The sequence below is a fragment of the Emydura macquarii genome, unplaced genomic scaffold (genome assembly GCF_026122565.2).
Source record: "Emydura macquarii macquarii isolate MOO-44397 ecotype Brisbane River unplaced genomic scaffold, CSIRO-AGI_Emac_v2 contig_2897, whole genome shotgun sequence".
Classification (NCBI taxonomy): Eukaryota; Metazoa; Chordata; order Testudines; family Chelidae; genus Emydura; species Emydura macquarii.
This window is the reverse complement of record NW_027133034.1, coordinates 24,068,825-24,090,204: the sequence shown is the minus strand read 5'-3', so window position 1 is coordinate 24,090,204 and position 21,380 is coordinate 24,068,825. Positions and strand designations below refer to the sequence as shown.

The 21,380-nt window shown below is 39.6% G+C and overlaps 1 protein-coding gene across 4 annotated transcripts in view; it reads left to right on the top strand.

Annotated features, from left to right (window-relative positions):
- The window catches only part of DMXL1 (Dmx like 1), a 139,505-nt gene that overhangs the window by 107,388 nt on the left and 10,737 nt on the right, over nucleotides 1–21,380 (top strand). For all 4 annotated transcript variants that reach the window (XM_067569033.1, XM_067569034.1, XM_067569035.1 and 1 more), the window contains 9 exons: nucleotides 2,436–2,611; nucleotides 4,884–5,011; nucleotides 5,390–5,475; nucleotides 6,075–6,276; nucleotides 8,150–8,267; nucleotides 12,750–12,812; nucleotides 15,622–15,708; nucleotides 20,856–20,977; nucleotides 21,115–21,256. In XM_067569033.1, coding sequence (XP_067425134.1) covers nucleotides 2,436–2,611; nucleotides 4,884–5,011; nucleotides 5,390–5,475; nucleotides 6,075–6,276; nucleotides 8,150–8,267; nucleotides 12,750–12,812; nucleotides 15,622–15,708; nucleotides 20,856–20,977; nucleotides 21,115–21,256 — 1,124 coding nt within the window. The remainder of the gene's footprint in view (nucleotides 1–2,435; nucleotides 2,612–4,883; nucleotides 5,012–5,389; nucleotides 5,476–6,074; nucleotides 6,277–8,149; nucleotides 8,268–12,749; nucleotides 12,813–15,621; nucleotides 15,709–20,855; nucleotides 20,978–21,114; nucleotides 21,257–21,380) is intronic.

Here is a 21,380-nt window from a genome sequence, read left to right as displayed (position 1 = left end):
ACTGGGCAAGCTGCTGGGCTCTCCGCCTGGATTTCTGGGCACCGGGCTTTGAGCTGGGGAGGGGAGCTGCCGCCTGGGCAAGTTGCAGGTGGCTGCCGCCTGGCTGCCAGCCCAAGAGGTGGGCAACTGCCACCTGCTCTGAGCTGGGGTGGAAGAGTCTTCCTTGCAGGCTGGGACCCAGGGATGTGGGCAGGCGGCAGGCAACAGGCAGCTGCTGCCTGTCTTCAAGCCAGGGTGCAGGAAGCTGTGTCTCAGCTCAGAGCCGGAGCGTGAATGGCAACCACCCAGCTGCGAGCCCAGCTCACAGGGCTCAGGAGGCTGCTGCCAGGCTTCCACCTGGGAGCTAGAACCGGGTGGGACATGGATGGCTGCCGCCTGGCATCCCAAAAAGCCACCAGCTGCTGTCCCACCTCCCAGTTAGGACGTGGGACTGGGCAGGAAGCCGGCAGCTGCCGCCTGCCTCTCAGCTGGGACCGGGCAGGAAGCTGGTGGCTGCAACCTGGCTTCCCCAGAAGTTGGCGGTTGCCGCTCACCTCCCTTCACTGGGTTTTTTGCCACATACCCCCTGCCTGTGTCTCACATACCCCCAGGGATACGCGTACCACAGGTTGAGAAACTATAGATTAGTAGACAGCCTGAAGAGGTTGTTCCTCCTTGGATCACAAATGGTATCTCAACATGACTAATAAGGTCAATATTTCAAATAGAAATATTTATTTGCAACTAGTCAGAACAGGAAATGCCCCTTTTCTGCTCAAGGGTGGGTCACAGCCCCAGGTTTGTATCAGATGCATTTCTCTTCCCCAGGACTAGGGCCTGCTCTTTGCTTATCCTCCAGTGCCCTTGATTCCCAAGGTCACTTTCAAGCCAAAGCAAGAATGAGGCAGAAAGATATTCATAGAGATAGGCTGGGCAAGGTAGCCTTGGTTCTTAGACCAGCTAAGGCTGTTCATCAGGGAATTCTTACCTCTGCTTTTAGTCAAAGACCTTATATCCCAGAGTCACAGGCAGGTGTTGCATCCAAACTTTGTCACTACACCTCACAACCTGGTTCCTCTGAGTAAGCGCATAGGGGACACTGTTTGGAGGCAGTCCAGAATGTGCTACTTAATAATAAGTAGCCCTTGGAGATGTTTTTCTAACTTAGTGAGTGGAAGCACTTCTCTGTGCAGGTGTATCCTACACAGTCTGAGTCAAAAGATTTTTTGACTACTTATGTTTAGTTTGTTGTTTAGCCACTTGTTTGTTGTCACACCTCTCAGTAAAGTTGGCTTTTCAAATGGTCATCACTTCAGCAAGAAGATTAGGGAAGCTATATGCTGTAATGATGGATCTTCCATACGCTTTTTTTTTTTTTTTTTTTAAAACAAGGACAAGGTACGTCATAGGCCACATCCTAAGCAAAGTAGTATCTGATTTCCATCTCAGCCAATCAAAATATATCTTCTTTCCAAAGCCCACACACTGTGGATGTTCACTGAGCACTGGTGGTTTATCTGGAATGAGCAAAACCTTTTAGGGTCTCTACCCAGCCATTCGTCTCCTATGTGAAATGACTGAGAAGACGACATGCAACAGCACAACTGTCCTTGTGCATCACCATATGTATTGTCATGTACTACAAGATCAAGGGCATCGTGCCTCCAGAAAAGCTGTCTTCACATTGAGCCAGAGCACGCTCAGCCTCAATGGCATTTGTGGGAAATACCTCTGTCATGGAAATCTATAGAATGATAACATAGTCTTCAGTCTGCACCTTTTTAGAAATGTGATGACTGCCACATTGAGAGAAGACACGAATAAGGAGAAAGCGGTTCTGCAGTCCCTCTTCTGGTGATACTCCTAGCTCCCCACGTCCATTGCAAACTGCTTAGTAGTCTACCAGTGTGGTAGACTTGCAACTAATCAAAGCAGAAAAAATGGATATTCACCTTCCCATGACTGTTGTTCTTTAAGGTGTGTTGCATATGTCCATTACATGACCCACTCTCCTGCCCCAATGCATCAGTCTGTCATCTGAGTCCAATACTTTATACCCTCAGTTCAGAGCACAAGTGATACCAATAAGTATTTAATGCAACGTGGGTAAGTGCTTGTATCAGGAGAAATTCTGAAGCTGTAATAACTGTCATCTTGCATGTGTGCATTTTGATCTGTCTTGATGAAGTTAAATATATTAGCATAATAAATAGTAATTTATTTACTGAAGGATGCAATTTATTAGAGATTTTTAAGCTTGTAGACTAGTAGTTTCCCTTTAACACAGAACATTGTATGAAAACTTTGGAACTTTGTTTCAAATACTGTTTGAGAATTAATACAGTAAAGGGAAAAATTCACGTTTTAAAGAGACGATAAAAGAAAAGCTTGGAAATATATAACTGAAATATGTGTTTACCCTTTCATCATATTTTCATATATTTTTGTCTTTTTAGTTTCTTCTACAGACAATGGTAAGAAGCAACAAAAAAGTTTTAGGCTTTCATCAAAAATCACTCCAAAAGAAAATTCACAGTCTCCTTCATCAGCTTTGGTAGAGCAAGAATCTCCATCTTATAGAGAAAAGTTTATCCCTCCTGAGCTTAGTATCTGGGACTATTTCATAGCAAAGGTAACTTTTACTGTTACAAAACTCATTTTGTTCCTTCTTGTATTAGCAATACTTAAAGCAGAAATTAGCCTGTTCTCATTTTAAATTTGTTTATAGCATGAGAAGTTTTATCTTCCTCTTATTCGTAACATCCTGAGCATACTTAAAATAATAATGGCTGTAACTTTTTGGAAAGGTTTTGTTTGCAAAATAGTTACCTTGAATTGACTTGACTTCAAGTAATGCTTAATGGAGCATGAAGATATTTGTAAAATGTTGCTTGTTGAGATTGCAGATACACACGAGTTTTTTCCTGGAAAGAAACAAAAAATGTTAGAGGCTTTACTTCTGTTTGAGCTGAAATATGAAGCAAAGAAGCTTGTATACTTAATAGAAATTAGATTGAACTGCCTGTTGTAAACGCCACAGTGCACAATTCAAAAATTAATTGCCAAAATGGATATCAGTGCAATAGATAGATACATTACACTTACAAGATTACGCTTCTACTCAGGAAGACTCATAGTAAGAATGTGTTCTGATACCACATTAAGGGGCTTGAATATAATGTAGACATAAGAACCCTTGTTTTCTCTCCAGATGGAAAATTGTAAAAATTTCTGTCAAACCATCCTAAATAAGGGAATATGTATCTAGGGAAAGGACTTGGAGAAGGGAGTTAGGAAATCTTGAATTCCAATCCTGGTCTGGCAGACTTCCTGTGTGGTTCTGTGCAGTCATTTTGCCTCGTTTCCTCATTACAAAGGTTGGAATAATAGTTACCTGCTTCAAAGGGCTGAGTTAATAATGCTGTTTCTTCATCTACTGTAGTTCTTAAAATCAGATCTTTCACCTCTCCAAACAGCAAAAACTTTCTTCCAGACCCTCCTCATTTTCAGCTTTGATTATTGTAAACCTCTGCTTTACACTCATCAGTGCCTTCTAGGCCATTTAAAAACTACCTAGATCAGTGATACTCACACTGAGGTTCAGGAGCCGCAAGTGGCTCTTTAGTGTGTCTCCTGTAGCTCTTGGCATGATTTAAACACTGTGTGATTTAATTATTAGCCAATCAGAATGCTTTTACTATGTTATTAACCAATTGTAGACTACTGGATCAGTCATTTTGCTGTGAGAATAGTGTGTGTGTGTGTGTGTGTGTGTGTGTGTGTGTGTGTGTGTGTGTGTGTGTGTGTGTGTGTGTGTGTGTGTGTGTGTGTGTGTGTGTGTGTGTAAAATATATATAGTAAATGAAACAATAAATTCACGCTACTGTGGCTCTCTTGGGTAACGTTGATCACTAATTTGGCTCCTGAACCACTGAGGTCTGAGTATAACTTCAACCACTCTCTGAATGACTCCACTGCTTTTCCATCTCAATCAGATAGAGTTCAATCTTCTTGCTACCACCTTCCAGACCCTTTATAACTCTACTGTCCTTACTTTCTTGCCCTTGTCTTTACTACATCCACCCATTCTGTGATATATGACCTTGTTCCAGAAACCTCTCTATATCTTCTTCAGTGGTGCTCTATCTGAATGTAATACCTATCATGGAATAACAGTAAGACTGATATCTTTTCTGCAAATCCCTCCTCAGAACTCACCTGTGTTATGCCTGCAGGAAATCTGCCAGGTGATGATACATATGTCAGAGGTGGCTGGGACTAGTTAATACTTCAATTATAAAAACACCTTCAATTGATTGATTTAAAACCATCAAGTTGTGAGGGGACTGCATCTAGTTTAAGTAACTAACTAATCTTGTTGTTGCTCCTCTCATTCACTCTCCATCCTGCCATTTCTGCCACACCCCTTCTGCCCTATTGTTTATTATCCTTACTTGTCTTGTCTAGTGCTAAATCAGGTTGCAAGATCTTTGGGGCAGAAACTTTCTTCACTTGTGTCTTTCCAACACTAGCACAGGGGTGTTGGTCCTGATTTGAGCTTTTAGGTGCTACTACAACACAAGTCGTGAAAAGTAATGGAACTTTTGAAAATTTAAAGGATTCTGCAAATAGAGTAACTTGTTTGGTTTTAAAGTCAATTGTGCTGAAGTATGAGGTTTAAAAAAACACTTTTTCTCCATCAGCGTTGAAATTATTATAATTTATGAACAATTTAAAGGCTATTTAGTTATTTCCAAGAGTGTTTGTTCTTCAATCAGGAATAAATTCCAGACTATTCTGATATTTTGATTTGAACAACTTTGTCTAATTTTTAAATTTAAAACTTATTACCATACCTATTAAACAGTATTTTAAATATAAATATGCAATCTGTACTTTTTTAGCCTTTTCTTCCATCCTCACAAAGTAGAGTGGAATATGATTCAGAGGAGAGTCAGGAAAGTGATGATGAGGATGATGCTTTTGCATCAGATTTACACCTTCAGGAGCACTCTAATTCAAATTCTTACAGGTATGAATCATTTAGATTCTAAGACTTCTGACACTATTGACAGTGCACTTAATGCGGAAGTGTGAGAGAGAATATGGTAATCATTCAGGAAATGCAAATATTTCTTAGGAATGTGTTATTTTCTTTGTTCTGGTATAAATAATGCCTTGATTATAATATTTTAATGTCTTTTTATTACTGTATAATAGTTGTTTTGGCATGTAAAGTATCCTCAAGGTTTTAAATATATTCCTGATTTATTAACTGTTTATGGTGTTTTGGTTAATAAAAGCTAAAAGCATTCCTTCAATAGAGATGTTAAACTTTTATTTTTAAGTGAGACTTCTTTAAAGTTGTCAGAGGTCAGCAAATGTCTCATGAATATTTTCTTGTTGTTAGTTGGTCATTGATGCGATTGGCTATGGTTCAGTTGGTGCTTCATAGGTTGAAGAATTTCTACCCGTTGGTTGGGCATGATCTTTCAGGTAAGGGTATAGCAACAGATGTGTCTTTCCATATTTAATAACTCAACAACAAATTCAGTGACATTGCATAATAAAAACAAATCAGCCTTTTATTTTATCTGCATTCAGTAGAGTGCTGTATAAGTAACTTGTTTGGTAGTGTTGGATTTATTTGTCCTGTTATGTTACTGTAGTAACATTGGTACACTTGAAAATATTCGGTTTTTTCCATGCAGTATTAGTACCTATATACTTTGGTTCCAATGTCTGCTATCAGAGCTTCATTTATCTCTTAATCATTTAAGAAAGTTGTCAAGATCTGTCTATGAATGTTTTTCACTACCCCAACTTAGTTAATGAGCCGTGCACTTTACTTTTATAGGTCAAAGTTCATTGTTGCTACTCTATGTATGCTGGCCTAGCCATATCTAGCTCTGCTGCCAGCAACAAGCAGACCACTTCTGTTCTGTTTATAAATTAATTTAAAAAAAAAACATGCATGTGTGCAATAAACAGATGTACTTTAGAGGAAAATATTTGAAGTACTTGACAGTGGAATAATTCTCATCGAGATTTTAGCTGACATAAAGTATTTTATTATGTTTGGTCTGTCCTTTTAGAGCTTCCAGTTAGCTCCCCATTGTGCCATGCCATTCTGAAGACATTTCAGCGCTGGGAGCAAGTTCTTCTCCGGCGACTTGAGATACATGGCGGCCCACCTCAAAATTTAATTTCTGCTCATACTTCTGAGGATGCATTATCTGCAGGTCCTGCGCTCCTTCGCCACAAAGCTTTGCTTGAACCTACAAACACTCCTTTCAAGTGAGCATGTGACTTTAAAAAATGTGTTAATGTTCATCTTCTGAACATTTTAATTAAAGTTTTCCTTGGTAAGTCAGGTGAAGGGTTGTAATTTCAGAAATATATGCATGCATATGCAAGTACCACAGATTTAGTGCAAATGTCAAGATGAACTACTGATTTGTTCTCAGTTATAACTACTGTATGCTCAAATGTGTGCAATTTAGCTTGTGTGTTCAGACTTTGAAACTTCGGCCCTATGCAATGTAGCTATTCAGAGGTGGAAAAGGAATCACATTTTTGAAATTCTCAAAGCCCAATGCCAAAAGTCAACTTACTATTTAGTTGGTTAAGTAAAAAAGCTATATTTGGCCACAATCAGAATAAGGAGACTTATTCATCTCAATATCTGACCTTTTTTTTTTTAAAAAAAAAAAAAAAAAGTGAGGCAGGTCATTGGTCCACCTTCTGAGGAAGCATTGTGGTGTTAAGGAGACCAGGGTAAGGTCTAAAAGAACAGTCGAAAAGAAGTTCTCTCACCTCCTTCTCTCCTCCACCCTCCCAGTTATAACAAAAGAAACATTAACTTTCTTCCCTGTATTTACTATGGACCCATAATATTGCATCATGCAACTGAAAACATTGTGGTGTCAGCAAGTGATTTATAACTCAAAACGGGATATTCACACCACACATTTATATAATTATATGTTCCTTTTCTCCCAATGGCATCTGCATGAGCTCCACAGCCAGCAGTTAAGTGCGCTTTTTTCCATTGTAAACCGGTAGTTCCTAACAACTGTAATCTTAGTTGTCTTGTTCACTTGATGTTTAAGTATTTTGAGTGCTTACACACACACACACACACACACACACACACACACACACACACACACACACACACACACACACACACACACACACACACACACACACACACACACACACACACACACACACACACACACACACAGAGCTCTCTCTTTTTTCCCACCCTTGAGGATCTGACTCCTTTAGGTTTTGAACCTACCCAACTTCCCAAAGATTTCAAAAGCATATTAAAGCATATTGAACTGAGAGAAAAAGGTTCACTATTACTCAATTTCTTTAAAACCTGTTTAAAACTCAAAATCTTGACAAACTGTTGGGCGAAAGGGGTATTGTGAAAGATACAAGAGACCCTCCCTTTTCAGGTGAGGAGTGAGCTCAGGTTTGTTTGTTGTGATGTTATTGTTGCCCTTCAGTTTGTCAGTCTTCTAGATGATCCTCAAGTACAAACATGGAAAGCAATTCCTGATATCCTTCATATTCTTAAGGTTAAATAGACATTTTAAAAAAAAATTGGAGGGGGTAAAATTTTGAAGGTATTTTCATTGGGTTTCAGTTTCCTGCAAAAAAACATTAGGCCACAGTAGCGATAAGGAGTACTTCCTATGCTTCATTATGCCAGTACAGCTACCTTTTCACTGTCAGTATTATCTATGGCTATCCGCTTCTAATATATTGGTCAGTAACTTTGTTTCCTCCCCCTTTCAGGGCAGGTAACTCAGCAAAGCAGTAAGGAAACTTCAGAATGTGAACTGTTAATTTGAAGTTTAGCTAGGTGTTTTCAGAGGTCTCAGAACAGTATATTGAATATCCTAATATACTGTGCCATTTATATTAACCTTGGGCAGTTGTTACATGTATAATTATTTGTACTCCACTAAAGGGAGCAATATCTGTGGCTGACTCAGCTATGGATTCCTAAATTTTCAATTTGTCACAACCGTAACATTTCGTTTTACAGTGTTTTATTTGGTATGAGTTGTATGCTAATAATAATTTGAGCCTCTTGTGGTTACCAGCACAGTGGCATAAATAAACACATAATCATTTTAATTTTTATCTGCAGATCTAATAGTCATGTTGCACTGTCTGTGAAGAGGCTTTGGCAATATCTAGTTAAACAAGAGGAAGTCCAGGAAACCTTTATCAGAAATATATTTACAAAGAAAAGATGCTTCAATGAGGTCTGTATCGTACACAAAGTATATATAGTTATGTTAATTAAGAGCCTGGATTTAAGATAAAACTTATGAAAGCTGGCTTACTTGCTTTCTAGAGCACAAATTTGTGGACAACAAGCTTGGTGTTTGGTAGCTGTCCCTAGATCTCAAATCTCATGGGTTGAAAATCTTTGCTGTGTTTTGGGTGTTACCTTGGTATAAGTCCCACAGCTCCAGTTGAAACAAAAAGTAAATGGCTGCCTTGTGAATTGTATGAAAAGCCTTGCATGGCTGGTAATTTTGACCTAAGGTGGTAATAAGAATTATCTCAACAGGATGACCGTTTGTTGAAAAAAAATATATAGACCCAAAAGGTTCCAGTTTGCAACCTAATCGTAACTTTCAGAATTGAGTCTGTCCCTACCAGTTTACATTGTGCATTCCACCATTGCCCACTGAGTCTTACCTCCTTGCTGTCTAGTTCTGAGAAACTTCAAAGTAAACTCAGCACCCATGAACAGTGCCAATGCTAGTACTTGAATAAGGTTCTCTATCCACCCCCTGGCTTTCTAGGCCACATGCTCTTAAAACAATTAGCTGTCTCCTTTTTTCCCTGTGTGCTCTATCATTGCTCCTTGCTTATAGTTAGTTACTGTACTGTTTTATTGGTGATAGTGCTCACTATCTGCTGTATAGCCCTTACCCCATAAACTTGGCATTTATCCTCTGCTCACTGGGCTGCTGTGGATCTCTGTAAGGCAGCCCTGCCAAGAGTAAATGGTAAATGACCATAGGGTCATTTGAGGTTTTAATTGAACATGACAACACTGTAACAGAGAAATTACATATTAAAACTACCATGGTTGCAAAGCATCAACCACTAAAACTGAGAACAGCACAATACTACAGGAAATGTTTGTATTGGTTCAGACAGAGTTGCCTGCTGAATTAATGGTATTTTACAACCATCTGTGCTTTAAGAAGAAGACAAGGTATTCTTTTTTTTTTTTTTTTTTTGTTACCATTTGTTACACTTTCTCAGTAGTATGGTGCAGTTTGTTTAATGTGCTGCTTTTGCTCCTCTTCCACGTTTTTTCTTTTCCTGTTACTTTCTATTACTTTTCCCCTTTTTCATTTTAATTCTTTCAGAGAATTAAAAACAGCAGAGTTTTAAAAACTAGTCCCATGTTGCTGCAAGTTTGGGTTTTTTTTAAAGTTTGCCTCCACTTAGTCCTCAGGTCTTATATTCTGCTTCTGCTTGATTCTGACTCAATTTGGGCTGAATCATCTCTGGAATATATACTTCTTGTCAGCTACTTACGTGAGGCAATGATGCCAGAAATGAATAGTGTCAGAGAGGTACTTCTGTCTCACAGAATCAGAAGGGAGGGTTTGGTCAGAGCAATGGAACACCTGTAGGACAATCAAGATACTTGTCAGGTGAATAGGCGGTCTAGTACGCATGAATTTGCATTAAATGTGGAGTGATTGCATTCTTCACTACTCTTAAAAGATAAAGTTTGGATTACTCTCTTTTACATAAACACACATCCATGTTGCCATTCACATACAGGATGTTAGCAGTATTTTAAGTATTCTTATTGGTACAAAAGAGTTTGGGCAGATCTGCAAGTTTAGACTGCAAGTTTGTTTCTTCCTGGTGATCATAGAATCATAGAGTTGGAAGGGACCTCAGGAGGTCATCTAGTCCAACCCCCTCCTCAAAGCAGGACTAATCTCAGCTAAATAATCCCAGCAAGGGTTTTGTCAAGCCGCAGCTTAAAAACCTCTAAAGATGGAGATTTCACCACCTCTCTAGGTAACCCATTCCAGTGCTTCACCACCCTCCTAGTGAAAAACATTTTTCTCATGTCCCACCTAGATCTCCCCCACTGCAATTTCAGACCGTTGCTCCTTGTTCTGTCATCTGCCACCACTGACAACAGCCTAGCTCCATCCTCCCTGGAACCCCCTTTCAGGTAGTTTGAGGGGGGATTTGATAGCAGCCTTTTTCTTCTCTTCTGCAGACTAAGCAAGCCTAGTTCCCCCAGCCTCTCCTCATATATCTTGTGCTCCAGCCCCCTAATCATTTTTGTTGCCCTCCGCTGGACTCTCTCCAACTTGTCCACATCTTTTTTGTAGTGGGGGGCCCAAAACTGGACACAATACTCGAAATGTGGCTCACCAATGCCGACTAGAGGGGAATAATCACTTCCCGTGACCTGCTGGCAATGCTCCTACTAATGCAGCCCAATATGCCATTAGCCTTCTTGACAACCAGGGCACACTGCTGACTCATATCCAGCTTATTATCCACTGTTACCCCCAGGTCCTTTTCTGCAGAACTGCTGCCTAGCTCATCGGTCCCCAGTCTGGAGCTGTGCATGGGATTCTTCCGTCCTAAGTGCAGGACTCTGCACTTACCCTTGTTGAACCTCATCAGATTTCTTTTGGCCCAATCATCCAGTTTGTTTAGGTCCTTCTGTATCCTATCCCTACTTTCCAGGGTATCTACCACTCCCCCCAGCTTAGTGTCATCTGCAAACTTGCTGAGGGTGCAATCTACCCCATCCTCTAGCTCATTAATGAAGATGTTGAACAAAACTGGCCCCAGGACCAACTCCTGGGGCACTCCGCTTGTGACCGGCTGCCAGCTAGACATAGAGTCATTGATCACTACTCGTTGAGCCCTGTGCTCTAGCCTGTTCTCTATCTATTTTATAGTCCATTCTTCCAACCATACTTCTTTAAGTTGCTGATAAGAATACTGTGAGAGACCGTATCAAAAGCTTTGCTAAAGTCAAGATATATTATGTCCGCCGCTTTCCCCACATTCACAGAGCCAGTCACCTCTTCATAGAAAGCAATCAGGTTGATCAGACATGACTTTCCCTTTGTGAATCCATGTTGACTGTTCCTGATCACCTTCCTCTTTTCCAAGTGCCTTAAAATGGATTCCTTGAGGACCTGCTCCATGATTTTTCCAGGGATTGAGGTGAAGCTGACCAGTCTGTAGTTCCCCGGATCCTCTTTCCTCCCTTTCTTGAAGATGGGCACTATATTTGCTTTTTTCCAGTCATCAGGGACCTCCCCAAATTGCCATGATTTCTTTCAAAGATAATAGCCAATGGCTCTGAAATCACATCAGTCAACTCCCTCAGCATCCTCTGGTGCATTGCATCTGGCCTCATGGACTTGTGTATGTCCAATCTTTCTAAATAGTCTTGGACCTGTTCCTTCAGCACTGCGGGGTGTTCACCTTCTTCCCATTCTGTGCCGCCCAGTGCAGTAGTCTGGGAGCTGACCTTGTCTGTGAAGACAGAGGCAAAAAAGGCATTGAGTACCTCAGCTTTCTCCACATCCTCTGTCACTAGGTTGCCTCCCCCATTCTGTAAGGGGCCCACATTTTCCCTAATCTTCCTCTTGTTGGTAACATACCTGTAGAAACCCTTCTTGTTCCCTTTCACGTCCCTTGCTAGCTGCAACTCCAATTGTGCTTTGGCCTTCCTGATTTCATTCCTGCATGTTTGAGCAGCATTTTTATACTCCTCCCTAGTTATCTGACCAAGCTTCCACTTCTTGTAAGCTTCTTTTTTGTGGTTAAGTTCACCAAAGACTTCTTTGTTAAGCCAAGCTGGATGCCTACCATATTTGCTATTCTTTCTGCACAGCTGGATGGTTAGTTCCTGTGCCCTCAATAAGGTTTCTTTAAAATACAGCCAGCTCTCTTGGATTCCTTTCCCTCTCATATTAGCCTCCCAGGGGATCCTGCCCATCAGCTCCCTGCGGGAGTCAGTCTGCTTTTCTGAAGTCCATGGTCCGTATCCTGCTGTTCTCCTTTTTTCCTTTTGTGATCTGAAACTGAAAGTGTGTTGGAACATTTTTAATTATCCACTATGACTAATACATGGAGAAGTGTTGACACGTTGTTGAGGGAGCACTAACCTTTTCTCCTCAGCTGTGAGGAAGATAATGACAGCATAGGAACAGAGGGAGATGGAGAAGGAAAAAATTGAGACTGTTCCTATCCCCCCTTCTCTAGAGACATCTTATTTCTGACAAAAATTCTTAATTTAATTAATGCAGCTCTGTTGTTATGCCACACCAAGATCATTTGATGTACTTACGCGTCTTAAGTGCTTGTGAAGCAATGTCACTAGTTTAGAACTGTTCTGTGTGTCCTTACTTTAAAACGACTACTTTACTTTAATTACTGTGAAATTTCCTGCTGTCGTTGCTAGTACATTCAACATCAATGTGTCATATTAGTAAATTCTAACTTTTGCACAGAAAGTTGACTACTAAAGTAGATGAAATACTGTGTTATACTGTAAAATGTAAATACTTAACAAAATACGTTGTATGCAAGTATCTGTGCAATTCAGTGTGGAGTGTTTTAATGTTCTGTATTGGAAAGATTAACATAGGAGTAAGGATTTCCTCAGTACCTTGCATGTTACATCTCATCTTTACTCTTTGTCATGTGATTGTTCTTTCTTGGTGAAGTCATTAGAGGACCACAGTGAAACCATCAAAAATACTATGATGGAGGAGCCCATCTTCAATAAGGTACACAATGATAATTTTCAAATGAAATTTGATGTGGATTATTTCACGAGGAAAAACCTACTGTCTACATTCATGAAATTGATATTCACCATTATTAACCTCCTTACAACTGTGTGCAGTGTAGCAAGCTTAACGTTGCAAGAAGTTGAGCAGTTATATCAGTAATATTATGTAGAATGTAGTTATGTAAATCAAGACTGAGTCTAAAATTCTCTGTGGCCTTACAGCTGCATTGAAACTTGAGTTAGAATACATAACAGAAATAGTATATAGATAAATAAATCTATAAATATTAATTCTGCACTAATATTTTGCACTTGCATGGCACTTAAAATAGTGTTTGTAAAGCACTTTACAAACGGTTGACTGAACAGCCATGTGAGAAAGGTAAGTATTGCATTAAAATATTATTCCATAAAAGCAGAACAATGTATTTTGTGCCTCAGCTCATCATGAGATAGAATCTTTGCACAATTTTTGCACTTAATCACCATATTACTTCACAATGTGGGTTTGTAGCTTGTTGATTATTAATTTTTTTTATTGTTGATACAGCTAAGCATGAGTTGAGTGGAATTCTTAATTCCAGAATATTAGCACTAAAGCTTTATTTTGTCTCTGGCCATTTAAAAGGCTTATTTTAGTCGTTTTTATATATTTTCACAGGTGAGCACTGTTTCACTATAAAGCTCCCCAACCTCACACAATTCTTCTATAATTTGCTTCTCATAATATAACTTTCCTAAGATTCAGGAATCGAGATAGAGGATTTGGTCACTTCAAGACAGGCTGCATTTTTTCACCCTTCAAAGCAGGATTGCGTCCTACCTAGGATCATTGTTTCCTTACCAGGATTCCTTTTCAGTGGAATCTCTCTCTGCCCCTTTTGTAGCATTGGACACCTGCTGTGGCAGCATCTTCCTTAAATTAAAATTTGAGTGGCTGTATTTAAAATATATATTGCCATTCAGCCAGAAATTTTGGGGTTTCTGAAGAAAGATCTATGGCCTGTGTTATGCAGAAAGTCACATTAGATTATCATAATAGTCCCCATCTCACCTTAAAAATGTATGGATTTATGGGAAGTGTGCTATTTATCGTCCAAATAAACCAGTGGAATGCACCCTGGCAATGGCATGAAGCTTGCTTTCCGCCAAGACACTAGCTAGCTTTTGCATGGCTCAACAAATGGGGTTTAGATTTTTTTAATTCATGATTAGGAGCACATTAAGAACAAACCTTTCATGCAGATTTTTTTCCTATTAAGATAACTTTGTTTTGTACATTTCAGTAACAGTTGAATCATAGTCGGGTTTTATTTTTTCCTACATTCAAGACTGTTATAGCTTTACTTAAATGGTGACCCCTTGTAAAAATGATCAAACTCAAGGTGACCACCTTTGCCTTAATGATACTTGTTTTGAAATGTAACATCCAAATATTTAAAATAGACAGGTACAACAGGTGTAACATAAGCAATGCAAGTATCTTCGTAGTAAACATAAGGAAAGGAGAATGCAGAGTGTTCTTATTGCAGCATATATGAAAATCCTAGACTTGGTATCTGGTTAAATGTCACACCATAACAGTGGAGGGTAGAGGAGAAGCAAAGATATGCACAGCTACTTCAAACTACTACTACAAAGAAGCACAGCTACTTCAAACAATAAAATATTCTCTTGAAAGCTTAGGATTTACGAGAGTAAAAGGAGGAGGGAAGCAGCTACATACACTGTTCCAAGGAGTTGGATACCAGTTAGTACCAGCAACCACATCTCTGCATTTGTTTAAACAGGGACTAGCACAATGGAGTCCCAGTGCTGAATGAGGTCTCTGGGTCTATGAATCTGGTAGAGTGTTCAGATTCACCACACTGAGGTAGAGAAGCCAGAAAACAGCAGTTCTGGAACCTTACACTTATTATATTTTGGAGCATTTACCAAACTCAAGTTTGCAATATAGATCCTAATTTTCATGTCCTCATTGATGTTTTGTAGCACTTCATTGTCTCACTATAGTGGTAATGGTTTTGTTCCCACAGGAATTTCACAATGTTATCAGTGCCCTGACATAGCTAAGACACCTTTATAAAGTGATTTCTACTTTAATATTGAATGCAGATCAGTCAAAAGTGCCAAATATCTTAAAAAATAACTTCATTCCAAAGTTAAATCTTTGCTGTCAGTTGCTTCAGTTTGTGTATTTTTGCAATATGGAAATAAAGTACAAGACAGCTGAGCAGATTTGTCTAGTTGAATGGATGGCAGGCCTGCAAAATAAGACAGGAAATTCAAATTATTCTTCTGCACTGGATCTTCCATGTGCAATCCCGTGGCTAATCTCATCTACTTCAGTGCTGAAATGCGAAGAAGTAAGTTGCATCAAATATTCATGAGGCCCTTATGGATCTCTTGTGAGCCTTCTTTAGTAAAAATTAAGTGCAGACATATTGCTGTGCTTGATGTTTTTTATCAACATCCTCATGTACGTGTGCAGTCCATATCCTTCTGCAGCATTTCTAGGATGATAATGGAGATACAAAAGTGTGATTAAGATGAGAACTTATAGAATGGCGATCTTGATACAATAATAATAAGCTAAACCTGTTAATACCTCAAACATTTTAGTCTTCCCAGTAGACTCAATTTGGATCCTCCTTGGCATGTACCATATACTGTTTGATATTGGGACATCATATCTGTGAAAGGCAGATATGGTCTAGTATTTGTCCTTTATGCTTCCAATATGAATTAAAAGTTTAACAAAAGTTTGTACTTACAGAAATATGGGTTTTATTTTCTAAATACAGATAGAAGCAGATCTGGGATATCCAGGAGGTAAAGCAAGAATTATTCATAAAGAATCTGACATCATTACTGCTTTTGCAGTCAATAAAGTGAGTATAAAGAAAAGCTAATTTTATGCCTTTAAAATAGGTTGGACATGTTTCATTACATTATACTTAAGACTATTCTTGTAGATAGCACTCTTACTGTGTAAGTATATATCACACTTGCCAGCAGTCCCATACTGGCAAGAACCAGCCCTTCCTTTGTTTATCTCCCCTGCCACTAGAGGTTAAACTTGCAGCAGCTCCCTTTCTTGGTGCACTCAGTGCTTCCACTACTGGTTCTCTGTCTCTTACTGAACAGAACGTAAGAATGGCCATATTAGATCAGACCAATGGTCCATCTAGCCCGGTATCCTGTCTTCTAACTGTAGCCGGTGCCAGATGCTACAGAAGGAATGGATAGAACGGGGCAATTTATCAAGTGATCCATCACCCATCATCTAGCCACAGCTTCTTTTTCCAATTCCAGTACATTTTTTTTAGATGGGGCAACCAGAATTGCAGACAGTATTCAAGATGTGGGGCCTACCGTGGATTTATATGATGGCATTATGATATTTTCTGTTTTTTATCTATCCCTTTCCTAATGCTTACTAACATTATCTCATTGAGCAGATGTTTTCAGAGAACTGTCCATAATGGCTCCAAGATCTTTCTCAAGTAGTAACAACTAATTTAGATTCCATCATTTTGGATGTATATTGGGATTGTGTTTTCCAATGTGAATTACTTTGCATTTACCAACATTGAATTTCATCTGCCATTTTCTTGCCCAGTCACCAGTTTTATGAGTTCCCTTTTTAACTCTTTGCACTCAGCTTTGGACTTAACTGTCTTGAGTAATTTTATATCATCTTCAAACTTTGCCACTTTACTATTTACCCCTTTTTTTCTAGATCATGTATGAATACGTTGAGCAGCACTGGTTCCAGTACAGATCCTTGAGGGACCCTGCTATTTATCTCTCTCCACTGTGAAAATTGACCATTTATTCCTACCTCTTTGTTTCCTATCTTTTAAACAGTTACTGAACCATGAGAGGACCTTGCCTCTTATCCCATGACTACTTATTTGCTTAAGAGCCTGTAGTGAGGGATCTTGTCAAAGGCTTTCTGAAAGTTCAAGTACAATATATGCACTGGATCCACTTTGTCCACATTTTTGTTGACCCCCCTCAAAGTATTCTAACTGATTAGTGAGGCATGATTTTTCTTTACAAAAGTCATGTTGACTGTTCCACAACTTAACATGTTCATCTAAGTGTCTGATAATTCTGTTCTTTACTGTAGTTTCAACCAGTTTGCCTGGTACTGAAGTTAGGCTTCCCAGCCTGTAATTGCCAGGATTGCCTCTGGAGCCTTTTTAAAAAATTGGCATCATATTAGCTATCCATTAGACATCTGGTCTTGATGACTTATTGTTTGTTTATCAATTTGTTCCAAAACTTCTTCTATTGACACCTCAATCTGGGACACTTCCTCAGATTTGTCCCTGAAAAGGAATGGCTCAGGTGTGGGAATCTCCCTCACATCCTCTGAAGTGAAGACTGATGCAAATAATTCAACTTTAGAGAAGAATTAGTTTCTCCATAATAGCTTTGTCTTCCTCGATTGCTCCATAAGCATCTCAGTCATCCAGTGGCCTCACTAATTGTTTGACAAGCTTCGAGGTTCTAATGTATTTAAACATTTGTTTGCTGTTGGTTTTTGTGTCTGTTGTGAGTTCCTCTTCAAATTCTTTTTTGCTCTGCCTAGTTATACTTTTACACTTGACTTGCCAGAGTTTGTGCTTCTTTCCTCAGTTGGATTTGACTTTGAATTTTTAAAGGATTTTTCTGTCTCTGACTGCCTTTTACTCTGTTTTTTAGTCAGGGTGGTATTTTTTGGTCCTTCTTACTGTTCTTTTTTTATTTGGGATATAGCTTAAGCCTCTAGCTTCCATGTAGTTTGCTGGCATATCACTCTTGTGACTGTTCCTTTCAGTTTCCATTAACTAGTTTCCTCATTTTTGAGTATTTTCCTTTTTTGAAGTTAACTGCTACTGCACGGTGGGTTTCTTTGGTATTTCCCCCATTACAAGGATGTTAAATTTAATTACATTATGGTCACTATTACTAAGTGATTCAGTTATAATCACCGCTTGGATCAGATCCTGTGTACCATTTAGGAGTAAATCAAGAATTGCCTCTCCCCTTGTGGTTCCAGGACTAGCTGCTCCAAGAAGCAGGCATTAATAGTATCTAGAAATTTTCTGTGCATCCCCTCCTGAGGTGACATGTTTCTAGTCAGTATGGGATAGTTGAAATCCCCCATTATTATTGGGATTTCTGGTTTTGTATCCTCTTGAATCTCCTGAGCATTTCACTATCACCATCTTGGTCAGGTAGTTGGTAGTATATTCTTACTGTTATACTCCTATTATTCAAGCATGGAATTTCTATCCATAGAGAATCAGTGGTACTATTTGATTAATTTAAGGTTTACTGTATTTGACTATCTTCCACATGTAGTGCCACTTCCCCACCAGCATGACCTACTCTCATTCCTATATATTTTGTACCCTGGTATTACCATGTCCCATTGATTATCATTATTCTACCAAGTCTCTTTCGTGCCTATTATATCAATATCCTCATTTAAAACCAGGCTCTCATGTTCACCTATCTTAACATTTAGACTTCTTGCATTAGTATACACTTACACAAAGCACTTATAAAAACTGTCAATATTTAGTTGTCTGCCTTCCTATCATGTAATTAAATGGAACTCTTTTTTGTTTGACTCTTACTTTTCAGTTCCTGCCTGTACTTTATCAATCTCTGTCCTCTTCTCTTTATTAGGAAATAGTGTTTCCTTTAATAAATCCTCCCTAAGGATGTCTCTGTCTGAACTGGGTGCTCCTCTGCACCTATTGGCTTTCCCCCAGCTCTTAGTTTAAAAACTTCTCTCTGACATTTTTAATTTTGCATGCCAGTAATCTGGTTTCATTTTGGTTTCTGGCGCTCACCCTGCCTGTATCATCTTCTCCTTTCCCAAATGATTCTCCAGTTCCTTATAAACCTAAATCCCTCCTTCGAACACCATTGACGCATTGTGACTCTGCAGTTCTGCTAGCCTAATTGGCTCTGTGTGTGGAACTGGAAGCATTTCAGAGAATGCTGCCATGGGGGTTCTGGACTTCAATCTCTTTTCTAGCAACCTGAATTTGCTCTCTCCTACCTTTCATAAGTCATCAGTACCTATATGTACTACAACCACCGGTTTCTCCCCATCACTGCACGTACATCTATCTAGATGTCTTAAGAGGTCCAAAACTTTAGCAACTGGCAAGCAATTTACCACGTGGTTCTCCTAGACATCACAAATCCAATTACCTATATTTCTAATAATCACATTCTCCATTACTATTACCGGTCTCTTCCTAAAAAAAAGGAGTCTGCTTCCCCGGAGAGGTATCCTCAGTGCAAGAGGATACCAGGACATCTCTGTGGAGGGACCCAATTATGGGATTGTTTTCCTCTGCTCCAGCTTGAAGTTCTCCTTCCCTGAGACTCCTCCTCCTCAGTTATATGGAGGAGATTGTCGGACTTGGGGATGGGACTGCTCGACTGTGTCCCTGAAAATCTCATCTATGTACCTGTCTCCCTTAGCTCCTTCAGTTCACCCACTCTAATCTTAAGAGCCTATACTTGGTCTCGGAGGGCCATGAGTTGCTTGCATCAAACGCACAGATATGCCACCTGGTCACCAGACAGATAACTGTAAATGCTTCATTCAGTGCAATAAACTGGATAGTCCCCACTCTGCTGCTGGACTTCTTCCTGCATTATTTCTACTCTTGCAGTGGATTTTTTGTGGATTTTTGTTTTTATTTTGACTAGGGTGTTTATTGGCTTAAGTTTAGAGAATGTTCATTAGGTGCATGTGACTCTCATGCACTCTCCTCTGAGCTCCCTTACAAAACTTCCTTGTTTGCTTGCTCCTCCAGTTGCTTACAAGCTGGGTTTTTTTTTAAACCCCTTCTCCCTGAGTTAGCCCTGCCCCTTTCCCCTCCCCCCACCGTCACGGGATCCAGAAGGGATTGGGGGCCAAAAGATGGCAGACTAGAGTCCTGTTAGGAAGTTTTCAGCGTTGCCTGCCAAACTTCTAGGCTCAGCAAACAGTCCTCCAAACAGACCACTATAAAACTTCAATCAAGGAGGCACACTACAGCGAATAAATGCAGACAACAAACTCACCCCAAAGGTCATGTAGCTGCTCCTCCTTCACCCGGAGAAATACCTTTCAAAACTCTCCTCTTTGCTGCTCTTGGTTGCTAGTACAGAGGAGCAGCAGTTGCAGAGAGGAAGAGATGGCTCCTTTATTTCTCTACTCACCCTCAGCAGCAGCAGCATCCCCTCTCGGGCATAAAGAAGGGAGGAGATACAGTGGGAAAAAGAGTCATGGGAGAAGGATGATCTTCTCTTGGTCTAACCACCTGACTCTCTACTGCAGTGGTATTCAGCTGTATTTTCTGGGGGGCTGGATAAGGCAATGTCCACATTTTGATGGGCCAAAGGCCTCTTAAGGTGTTTGCTCTCTAGGAAACTGGGATCATAACTTTTCATGAGTGGTGTGCTAGAATGTATTTTTTAATCCCAAAATAAAAGCTTAAGCATGCAAGTAGAGAACATTTCAGTGGAATCTTGCAAATACTGGTGCAACGCAGTAATGCTGTAAAACAACATGCTATTAATATTCTGGTGAGAAGGGAGTGGGAGGAAGAGAGACTGTCAGAGTGCTTTTATGTTAACTCAGATACATCTGCAAGGCACTCAGATATAAATGTTGTCATATTAAGAACTTAAGTAGCAACCTGTCTGGCCTTCCCCCAAGGAGACAAGAAAGAACTCAAGCTTGCTGGAAGAAGGGCTTATGAATACAGTAACATGAATGTGTTACTTTCCCTGACAAACGTGAGGAGACAAACTTTCAAAGGGATTTCAACTTAGTTGCTGCAACATTGCATACACAGGTGTAAACCCAATAGAATGTAGCTACCTATGTGATATGTGCCTGCAAATTGGCTAGCTAGATGTTTTGATTTCTATTTGTCTGCAAAAGATTGTACCAACAAAAGGACAGCAGCAAAATTAAAGGTCTGTTCTGGGAAACTGTTGTTTTTAAATTTTTCCTTTTGTAACTGTTTTTCAGGCCAATAGGAACTGCATTGCAATAGCTTCCAGCCATGACATTCAAGAACTAGATGTTTCTGGCATTCTCGCTACACAAATCTATACCTGGGTCGATGATGACACAGAAGTGGAGGCAAAAGGGTATATTTATTGCATTTTTTTTTTTTAATAGCTCTTGCAATTTGGTTATGGTTATACTGACTAATTCATAGTAATTCGGCACTTTATTTCAAGAATCTGTCTAATCATCACTCTGGTTATGAATGTTGTATTTGTAGGTCTGATGACTTCTTGGTTATACATGCTCGTGATGATCTGGCAAATGTTCAGGGTACTACACCTTATACACACAGCAGTCCTGGCACCCCTATCAACATGCCTTGGCTTGGTAGTACACAAACTGGTAGAGGTGCATCTGTGGTAAGTCACTTTTCAGAGAATAACATTTTAATATATCTCTAATGCTTTAAGGTTTGTATGCCTTTCATAGTTACTGGATTACACTTGAACAGGGCATGAAGAAATGTAGTTCTTATATGTAATA